This window comes from Hipposideros armiger, unplaced genomic scaffold (assembly GCF_001890085.2).
Source record: "Hipposideros armiger isolate ML-2016 unplaced genomic scaffold, ASM189008v1 scaffold_266, whole genome shotgun sequence".
Classification (NCBI taxonomy): domain Eukaryota; kingdom Metazoa; phylum Chordata; class Mammalia; order Chiroptera; family Hipposideridae; genus Hipposideros; species Hipposideros armiger.
In genome coordinates, this window is record NW_017731616.1 from 1,796,305 (window position 1) to 1,807,313 (window position 11,009).

The 11,009-nt window shown below is 34.1% G+C and overlaps 1 protein-coding gene across 10 annotated transcripts in view; it reads left to right on the forward strand.

The window, feature by feature from the left end:
- Nucleotides 1–286: 286 nt before the first annotated feature.
- Nucleotides 287–11,009, forward strand: part of DYNC1I2 (dynein cytoplasmic 1 intermediate chain 2) — a 53,579-nt gene continuing 42,856 nt past the window's right edge. For 2 of the 10 annotated variants that reach the window (XM_019656832.1, XM_019656826.1), the window contains exons 1-4: nt 290–457; nt 548–699; nt 1,765–1,881; nt 5,387–5,504. In XM_019656832.1, the coding sequence (XP_019512377.1) occupies nt 1,774–1,881; nt 5,387–5,504 (226 nt within the window). In that variant the 5' untranslated portion in view covers nt 290–457; nt 548–699; nt 1,765–1,773. Of the gene's footprint in view, nt 458–547; nt 700–1,764; nt 1,882–5,386; nt 5,505–11,009 lie in introns of all 10 variants that reach the window. The other 8 variants (XM_019656830.1, XM_019656825.1, XM_019656824.1 and 5 more) reach the window with 7 other exon arrangements.

Here is an 11,009-nt window from a genome sequence, read left to right on the forward strand (position 1 = left end):
AGTGCAATATATAGATTCACCACTGGAAAATAACCGTTCTTAAAACTAAGCCAATGGTGAGTCAAAGATTTTAAGATATAACGTACAACATTGTGAGCACTGATCAACAAACGAGAATACATCAAACAGAAGTGCTGGAAGCTTCTCACTGTAGGAAGAAGGAAGAAGGTCTCCAAGTCCAGAAGCACAAGACTATGAAACTACATGTCCCAGCATAGTTTGCGAGTACTAGTGACCACTACTCCCAGAATGCATTGCTCGCCCCACGTAGGTTTCCCTTGGAGCTGGGGCTTGTAGTTCTGCGGGGTAGCGTCTATCTGTGCAGTGTGAGCGGTGGTTGCTTACCATCCCGAGGGTAGTAGCAATAACCTCTCACTGTTTGGCAAAGCGGAAACACTTCGGTTCCCTAGGCCGGCTGGCTTCTTTTGTCTCATCTCTTGGATTCTGTTTTACACAGGTAGGTCTCAAAGAGGCTATAATTCCCAGCAGGAGGGCCCCACCTCTTTCTGGGAGCGACCTCGTTCTGATGAAGCCTTTTGTCCCTAAGCTCTCGCCGTAGCAGCCGCCGCCCATCCCTCTTTGTGTGCTTCGGTAAGCCGCGGAGCTAGTAGCGGCGACTTTTGGCGTTGGGGGTGAACGAAAGGGACGTTACCGGGAACTTGCAGGCGGGAGGACTCTTCCTTACCCCGCCACTGACAGGTGGGTTGACTGTTCTTTCCTCAAGGCCCTCCTGTCTGCTGTGTCTCTCGTTGAGACTCAAAAGGGCGGCTTGGGAGTTCCTGCTGACATTGCCGCCAGGCCTGGCTCCGGGAAGGAGAGCCGGGGAGAGCTAGATGCGGTGACTCAGGAAGGCCAAGGAGATGAGTCCACTTCTTTCCTTACTTGACCCTCCGGGGGTGGTTCGAAGAATCTGGAGGCTAGTCCGGCGCCCACTGGCCCCTCCCCCGGACGCACTGTCCTGGACGGCGCCCTCTTGGCTATGACTGCAGGCGAGAAGTGCCTTTTTACCGCCTTGCTCCATTTTATAAATAGGAGTCATTACTAGCGTTGACAGCGTTTTCATTCACCGTTTGTGTGTTGGAAACTACCCTAACGCGGAGATTGTAGCACAAAATTCCAGAGATAGTCTCTTCCTTGGAGTTTTAAGAAAGTGGAAGTGTCAGTCATTGAGGCTCCGCCTTCTGTAAGGATGATGCTGGCTAGTCAGTTGTATGTAGTTGAGGCCACTCAGACTTTGTTATTGGGGTTTCATTAAAAACGTATTTAAGTATATTTGATAGTAAATTATGGTAATTTTTGTGTAAAGTTTGTCCACAGTATTACTATTATATTGCACTTTTAGAATTGAAAGGAATTTTGTGTCCGACCGCATATTGTTTTTATCAGATTTCTAGGAATGAATGCAAACTTCTGATAATAGATTTGATCTGTATTGTGTAACCTAAGTTAAGGTTCTTAATGCTAACCCATGTACTTTGTTTTAAGAGCCAGAGACGTTTTGTTAAATTTGGGCATGTGAACATTAAAGAGCTATGTGCTAGCTACTGTGCTCAACCCTAAATAATATTTATTATAAATGTTTGTTTTTCAAGTCTTAGTAATTGATATGCTTCCATTATTTTAAAATTAGAGCTTATGTGTTCTCTTTAGATAGCATTGAACTTCAAAGCCTCTTGAGACGATTCTCTTCTTGAAGACAAATTTTTTAAGAGTGCTGCTTTTACCAATGTAACAATGATTGTAAATGTTTATATGCTTCTTAAGGTCACAAACATGTCAGACAAAAGTGAATTAAAGGCAGAGTTGGAACGAAAGAAGCAGCGCTTGGCCCAAATCAGAGAGGAAAAGAAGAGAAAAGAAGAAGAAAGAAAAAAAAAGGAAGTACGTTTGATTTTCAAAAATAATCTTAACATAAAATAATTGGATTTTATTTCAAATACTTATACCTGTATGTAGTACTTTCAGAATAGTTAAGATATCCCGCAGTTGTGACTGCAAATTATAGCACTATAGGTGATTGTGAAAATCACAAAACGGATAAGGTAAAATATGATTTTTTTACTGAATAAAAAGATTTCATATAGATTGATGCATTTCTAGGATTTGATTTATTAAAGATCAACTTACATATTTAGTCCTTTAGTAATATGTTTATTATATAAAGGGGCATCTATCTGCTCAGGAAGCATAGCATGTGTATATCAAAGCTTCGTTTGGATTTTGAACTTATCTGAATATTTTATTAGTCTGAACTGCTAATAATTTGTCAGAGTAGGTAGTATTAATGGCAAAGAAAAGTATATATAGTAGAGTATTTAATTGATTAGGGGATTTGTTATTTTATCGTGAGTTAGTCTTTGAAATATTTTTACCGAGTAATGGGTTTGATGGTACCATAAAGGTGGACCAGGTAACATGTCTTCTGATTTTTGGCATCACCATTTAATCATGTACAGCAAATATACATTGACTCTGAACTGGAGATATTTTACTTGCTCCTATATTGAAATGTACATTTATCCCTATGGAAACTCTAGACAGATTTGTATACTTGCATCGCAGATGTTTTGAATGGCCAGTGTAAGGTAATTTGTCCAAAGTGTGACATTAGTACCAGGTTTTTCTATGTGATAGCCTAAACAATAGCCAAGACTTCTAGAAATCTCTTAGGGGAAAAAAAAATCAGTAGCAGAAAAATCAAAGATACGATTTATGTGCAGAATTGCTATGATGCTGTAAAGGCCGGTAATTGAAGACTTTTCTAGTTTATCTGAACCTTTCTGTGATATATTATTGTAAGAGGGTTGTAGCTTTAAGTTAGTTACTTCATTAAAAGCTAACTGGTAGAAGCATAAGTCAGACTGGGACAACTATTACAAAGTAATATTTATATCCTTAAACCCTTCAGTGTTGAGAGTAAATTTAATTTTTGTTTAATAAGGATGGCCATAAGTGACCTCTAAGGATTTTCTAATGCATGATTTATATCTAATTTAAAGGTTATAAAACATTACAAGAGATAATAGTATTAAACAATGGAGCTACAAATATATTGTTATGTATAGGTAAATTGTCAACTTGATAATATAGTCTGGCTATTTTGATGAAATTTTCTAATAAGTTTTTTAAGTTAAAATGGTATACGTGTAGAATATCATGACTAACAATTCACTGCAGACAGTTGTATGAGTAATAATTGTTTAGTCAAAATAGGCATTTAAGATGTACAGTAGTTCCTCCTTATCTGCAAGGGATACGTTCCAAGACCCCCAGTAGATGCCTGAAACTGCGGATCGTACCAAACCCTATGTATATCCTGTTTTTCACGACACATGCATACCCGTGATAAAGGTTAATTTATAAGTTTGGCACAGTAAGAGATTAATAACAATAATACCATCATGTACCACTTAATGACATGAATATGTTCTGAGAAATGTGTCATTAGGTGATTTCATTCACAGAATGTACTTACACAAACTTAGATGGTATAGCCTACTACCCACATAGGCTACAAAAGCTATTGGGTTGTCAGAAAAGTCATGACACATTTTTGCAACGAAAAACATAGAAAAAAATACGTCATGGCTTTTCCGACAACCCAATATATGGGATAGCCTATTGCTCCTAGGCTACAAACCTATACAACATGTTACTGTACAAAATAACATGATATTAAATCAGCACGGTACATGCGTGTAAACACATGTTAAACAAGAGATGTACGTGTATGAGGCTGCTGCTGGCATAACAGTGTTATGTGTGCTGTTTTACAGCAAACTTGTTTATTATAAGTAGAAAGAGTACACTCGAAATAATGTTAAAAATGTAGTGTGGTAAATACATAAACCAGTAATAGTTGTTTATTATTATTATCAAGTATTAAGTACTGTCCATAGTTGTACATGCTCTCCATTTATACGACTGACAGTGCAGTAGGTTTGTTTACACCAGCATTGCACAAACGTTTACATGAGTATTGTGTTGTGCTACAACATCACTAGGTGATAGGAATTTTTCAGCTCCATTATAATCTTTTGGGGCAACTGTCCTTTTCTAGTCCATCGTTGACCAAACTGTTATGCAGCACATGACTGTAATAAAATAGAAAAATTATAATAGTATACTGTAATAAAAGTTACGTGAATGTGGTCTCTCAACAAGCTAGCATAAATTTCTTTTCCTTTACAATTTCACTAATAGAATATTCATTCTTACCATAGATCTTAGCAACCTCAGCATACAACTTTTTTTCCTTATTAAGTAGAGAGCTTTTACCTTTTCACTTAAAGGATGCACTTCATGGCTTCTCTTTGGCATATCCTATATCTTGGACTTTAGGCCATTATTAAGTAAAATAAAGGTTCCTTGAACACAAGCACTGCAATACCATGATAATCGATCTGATAACCGAGATGGCTACTAAGTGACTTATGGACGATTGTATGCAGCATTAATATGATGGACAAAGACGTGAGTCACATAGTGGGACAGAGATTTCATCACGATACTCAGAACAGCATGCAATTTATACTTAACGAATTATTTATTTCTGAAATTTTCCATTGAATAGTTTCTGACTGAGGTTGACCACAGGTAACTGAAATCACGGACAGCAAATCTGCAGATAAGGGAGGACTACTGTATATAAGAAACTTTCCTTGAAGGCTTAAATTTCACTTGTGATGTTTTGGATGATCTGAGAGTATTGAGGCTCATCTTGTTGAACTGGAAGATTTTGCTAAAACTAAATGGTTAAAATAAAAGCTGGTAAGATTCAATTTTAAAATGTTTTGTGCTATGCAAAAGTGAATTTTACCAAACCTAACCACATTTTTATCATAAAAATGAGACCTATAATTTAAAAAAATGAAAAATTTTGCCTAGATGCATTTTTGACAAACATCCTTACATAAAGTTGCATAAATACAATGAAAACTGCATATAGAATTTTTTCATACTTTTTCAGCAAATTGGATTGTCCATTTACATAAAATTTGTTACCTTTTAAATAATTCCATCTTATTTTTTTTCATAGCATTGTAATATTTATATCTAAGCTTTTGTGCCATTGGGGCAGAGTTCCACAGTTCTTGACTGTGGATAGCAATTTAATACTGTAGAAGTTGACTGTACTTTTAGAATTTATCTGTTAGGAAAATTTTTGTGGGAACCCTTTGATTACATATAAAAATGGATCAATTTAGTACATATCATTTGGAGATTACTTACTAGAACTCTGTTGTAAATGATTTTCATTTAATAACTATAATGTGTATTCAAAGCTAAGTCTACCCCTAAAAGTATACAATGTTAGCACATTTTTTAAATATATTTTTTTGCAAACAGAAATATTGCATTATGTAAACTTAAGTGTTTTATTTAGACGGACCAGAAGAAGGAAGCAGTTGCTCCTGTGCAAGAAGAATCAGATCTTGAAAAAAAAAGAAGAGAAGCTGAAGCATTGCTTCAAAGCATGGGGCTGACTCCGGAATCCCCCATTGGTAAGGATAAGAATATATCCATTTATAAGAGATAGACATATAATCTGTTCAGCTCAGATGTACCTGAGATGAATGAGTTCACTTAATAAATTACATATTTTTCTTATTTGTGTCGCTTAAACATTACTAATCTTATAATTTATTTGGAATTATCTGTTTTCAGATTTGCTAATACATGGTTATTTTGTTTGTTCAAAAGAGCTGCAAGGTTAATTATTATTAACATGCTGAACCACCAGTTTACTTGTTAAATCAGTAATTTATTGCAACAAACACTTGTTGAACAAGTTTTCTCTGCATATTGTATTAAGCTCAAAGATGACTGTGTTTCCTGATCTTAACTCTATTTTCCTTTCTGTAGGTTAGAGGTATAACCAACCAAAGTTCTAAAAATATATTAGTGTTCAAAGGTGTAGGAGGGGAAGGAGAAGCTTATAGCCTTCCGCTTTCAGTACTAATAAGGAAAATAATATTGGTAGCTTATTTTGGCAGTGATTTGACTTAGTGTTATTCTTTTTTTTGTGTTAACTCATTTTGATAGCAGTGCTAGACCAAAAAGCTGAAATAGTAGAGATATTGAGGACAGTCTAGTTACATATCATTAAATGTGCTTACTTAAAGCAATTTTGAGCTGGGTGTTGTTACATTGTATTTTAGTTTGACATGGCTGTTGTCCTGTAGGGACCTAAAATTTCAGGGTTAGCTTGTGGGCTAATTCTGTTTAGTCCAGGGAACATATACCAGAGATGGTAACTACTATATCCCTGTTGTGAAACTGCAACATAACTGTCTTTAGAACTGGTATTTCGATTTCGAAAAGGTTTCAAAATGAAAAATCAGGTTATTCTCATGGTCCTCTTTACTGTTATTTCTTTCAGCTCATTTGTCTTTTCCTTACTGTAGAGTTTGAAAAATTAATGTAGAAATACATTAATTTTTATATTTTTATTTAATAAGCTTATGTTAGATATTGCATTTTTAAAACCAAAAGAATCAGAACACTATTATCTTGTTTTAAAAAAATACCAAGTTGCTTGTTGTATAGTCTTTGAGTGATTATTTTTTCTGAGCCTTTGTCTTTTGTTTTCCTCCTGTAGGATTTTTTTTCCTTTTTTGTTTTTTGTAGGACATTAGTTTCACTGAATTTAGTTGCTCCTATTTCTTAATTCGTAGCCTACCTCCATCATCAATTCTTGAAAGATCATTCTTTAGTTGTGTATGTGTGTTTGTGTGTGTTTCTCCCTTGTTCCCCATCTCCAATTTCGTTCTTCCCAGTCTTACATTAAATACTCTTGCGTTTTTAACATGTCCTTTTGATCTGTCCTACATGTTTAGATTTTTCAAGATTTTTATATATGTGTGTATATTTTATATACATAAATGACATTGTGCTGTATGTCTCATTCTATTTATTCTTTTTTTTTCCCTGTCAGGCAGTATTGTATTTGAGATCTCTCCATGTTGCTATATGCAGATCTAGTTATTGATTTCTGACTTATGGGCAATATTCTATCATATATTGTACTATATTTTACTTACCTGTTTCCAAGTGATAGGCACATAGATTGCTTCTATCTCTTTGCTTTGCTTTCACAAACAACTCTGCAAAGAATATATTCTTTAAGGGCTGTGCAAGAGTTTCTGTGTGGTGAATGCCCAAGAATTGACTTGCTGTGTTATTGTGTATAGGATTACTTAAAAAGATTAAGTTCTACATACTGCTTTCAAGAATGGCTCCAGAAGTTTACCCTCCCACTACCAGTGCAGGAGAAAGGAACTATTTCACCATATTCACATTATCACTTGATCCATTTTATCCAACTTTCTAATTTTTGTCAATTTGATTGTGTATAATGACAAAATGCTTTAATATTCATTTATCTGATTACAGCAAGTTTGAACATTTCTTCATATATCTATTAACTATTTTTCTCGTCAATGAATTGCATATTCATATTCTTTGCCCACTTATCATTGGGGTTCTTGCTGACTTATAGCAGTTGTGTATATTTTCGAGAGGACTTCTTTGTTTTTAGTCTTTTCAAAAATACCTCCTCGCAGCCTATTACCTGTTAACTCTGTTTATAGTATCCTCATTTGACAGAATCCTTCATTTTGATTTGTTCAGATCCTTTACTTTGACATAGTCAAATCTACCAATTGTAACTTTTCTGTGCGTTTTGGTTTTCTTAAAAAAAATCCTGTCCTACTTTGAAAACACAAATATATTCTTTCACATTTTTCTGTTAGGTTTTATAGTTTCAGCCTTCACCTTTAGATATTGGGGTTACATTTTAAAATACAATATGAGACAGGGATCCAAGCTAGTGTTTCTCTATGTAGTTAGCTAATGTTCTCAAAACCATGTAAATAGTCCATCTTTTCCTCCACTGATACCTGATGCCAACTTTGTCATATAATCATGACCCAGGATGGATACTTGTTTTTCTGTTTAATACAGAATATATTTATTAAATATTTTTACTTGTAAAATATAAGAACACTGCTAGAATACTCAAGATTTATTCAAAACATCAATCTATTATTTTCTTAAAATGGACTTTCTTTTTTTTTATTCTAAAAAGAATTTGTTTTTTAAAAAAGATGTAGCAATAGCTAATAACACCTTTCTTAGCTGCTCTTTGCTAGTAGATCGTTATGTATTTGGTCATTTGACTACTTTTTGTCAGAGATCCTTGAGAGCAGGAATGAAACATTACATTTTTATCCCTGGTGCCCAGCCCAAGCCAGACACTTAAATGTTTGTTTAATTATTATTATTAAGTCATATATCTTTCTAACTGATAAGGCCGATAAAAGCCATTCTACTTTAAAAGCAACAACAAAATCTTACTGTTTAAATTTTAGGAAAATGCATAGTGGAAACTGAAATTTGAGTATTTCATAAAAGAGGTATGACTTGATTTTTTTTTAAACAATTTAAGAGGCCAGTCTTAGGAAAGTTAATTTTAGACACTGTTCAAGACATGTTGTATCAAATGTGGAGTTCTAAACATTGACGATTGAAAAAAAATAAAGTGAGTCTCTTTTTATATGTATAACTGCTGTTTTCACTATCTTGAAAAGAGAGAAAACAGATATTGTCAATTACTCTGTAGCCTGAGTCTGTATCAATTTGGTAGAGTACTTTGATTAATGTGATAGTTTATTATCTAGAATTTTCTTTTAGTAGGAAGAAACAAATTTACTAGTCAAAATATGTATTGCTTCCTTTTTTCTCTCCCTCTCTCCTTGTAAATTTTGGATATTTTGAATTTGATTGTTAGATAGAATGCTTTCCATGTACCAAGTCCTTTTTTCAAGTCATTTTTAGTCTAATTTTAACAAATAGTTCTTAAGGTGCTTTAATACTATAAAATTTTATTTTTATTAATTACTTTAAAAGAATTATCTGATGCTCTGGAGATAAGTGGAGGATAAACTTCATTATCAGGAGGAGAGGCCATAGAAAAGGGAGAAATTAATAGTATTTCAGAGTTAAGGTTTAAAGCAACATCTTTCAGGACAAAAAGAGTAAGGTATAAAAAAGTTACTTAAATATTGATATTCCAGGCTAGGAGCACTTGTATCCACAAGGGGGCATTATAGTAACGCAGGCAGTGTTTGAATAGTAAGTATCATAGAAATGACCTCACAACTTTGCTGTTACCTCAGGAGCTCACTCCTTCCATTTCACTGTCTTCCACCAACACTTCTATTCCCTACATTCTTGACTGTCCACCTTTTCTAGGTCCTTCTTTCTGGCAAAGTCCCTTCTTGACAGAGGCTTTCTTCTACTTGAAAAATAATTGGGCTGTGTGCCATCCCTCATCTCTGAGACTTCTGTGTAGTTCTGAATGGTTGACTCAAATTTAACTCTAATTCTAAATCTAGGTGCATTCCCAGGTCCTTTGTGCTGTAAGAGTATTCTAGTTGTTTCTTCACAGACCAAAAAAAAAAGGCAGCAATGTTAGTTTTATGTCTTTCAAAGGCCAAGATCTAAGGTGGCAGGAAAGGCCTTCTCAATTGGCTTTTTGTCCTAGAGAATTAGAGTCACAGCCTTTGAGTATTACTTACTTGATCAATCAGTGAATGACGTGGTATAGATTAGTTTTTCAGTTTATATTTCTCCTTTGGTTCTCAAAGAAGGAAATAGGTATCTTTCCTCTAAACTTCTAAGAAACTTAAATTTATTTACTCGCATATGTTAGTATTAAATCTTTCATTTTGGCCAGTTTTAGGCTATTTTATTTACAGAAGTGTGGAGTAAAGTCATTTGATTGAATCGCTGTTCTTACTAAGCAAATTGTATTTCACATATTTGGCAAAAGCTAATTATTAGTAGCTTATATTATTTTCAAAGCTGTTTGGACTCTTAAACCATCTTTAAAAATAGATTCTAGAATTGAGTCTTTTCTGAGATTTGGGAGGCAGTGAGTTATTTAGTTTTTTAAATCTCCCTGAATGCATGCTTTTATTTGTTCTTAGGGGTCATATGTTGGAGTCCAGGAGTATATTGGCATTGCCTTGTAGTGCAATTACTGTATTCTTTGATTTTTCTAGATTAATTGAGTTAAAATATGATAGTCACCAAATGACGCCACCATTCCTTTTTTTTCCTACTAATATTCCTCATTTTTCAATAATAGTAATTTTCTTTTATTTAGGTTTGTCCCTTCTGTGGTGTACATTATTATTACAAGATAAAGTTGGTGGGCCTGATAATAATGTAAGATCTTAATAAGTCCTCTTCATCAGTTGGCTTGAAAACTATTTTCTGACAGAAAGAATATAGTTCTGGGATAGAGATTTTTTATCTAATTACAAATTTAAAGCTATGGTGATTTACTTTGCTTCTGGCTGAGAAATTGTGATAATTTGGTAGAATCACTCCTGTGATTCAGTTTTTATTTCTGAAACTTTTTTTCAGAATTGGCTAGAGTATTTGTTTATGTGTGTATAATTACTATTTAACATGTTTCCATAAAGAATTTGGGGTAACCTTTTTTTCTTTAATGTGGTCTTAGCCTATTAAGATACTGTTGAGTGTAGTCATTGATATGTGAAGTCACCAGAAAGGGGAAAAAATATATTAAACTGGAAAAGAATTTTATAGTTCATCACAAATAGTTAGATTGAGAGGAATATTACTATTTGCCTCCAATCTTTCTAGTATATTACTTAGAAAATTTATTTTCGTAAGCATGAAGCTAAGTATGTAATTTAAAGAATACAGATTTTCTTCTTTGAAAATCTATAATATGAATAACATGTATTTATGCTTTATAGCACAGTAGGCAAACCACTGTTTGATATCACTCTTTATTCCTGTACATTTGGGACTTAGACTAAGGGAAACCTCACAGTGAGAGAGAGACAAAAAGATGAGGAAATGTAACCTAAGAGAAGCTGGGGGATATTACTATTCTTTTACTTCGGATATAAGTCATTTTTTAGCTACTTTGAGTTACACATGCAGCACCTAGCACAGTTCCATCCACATGT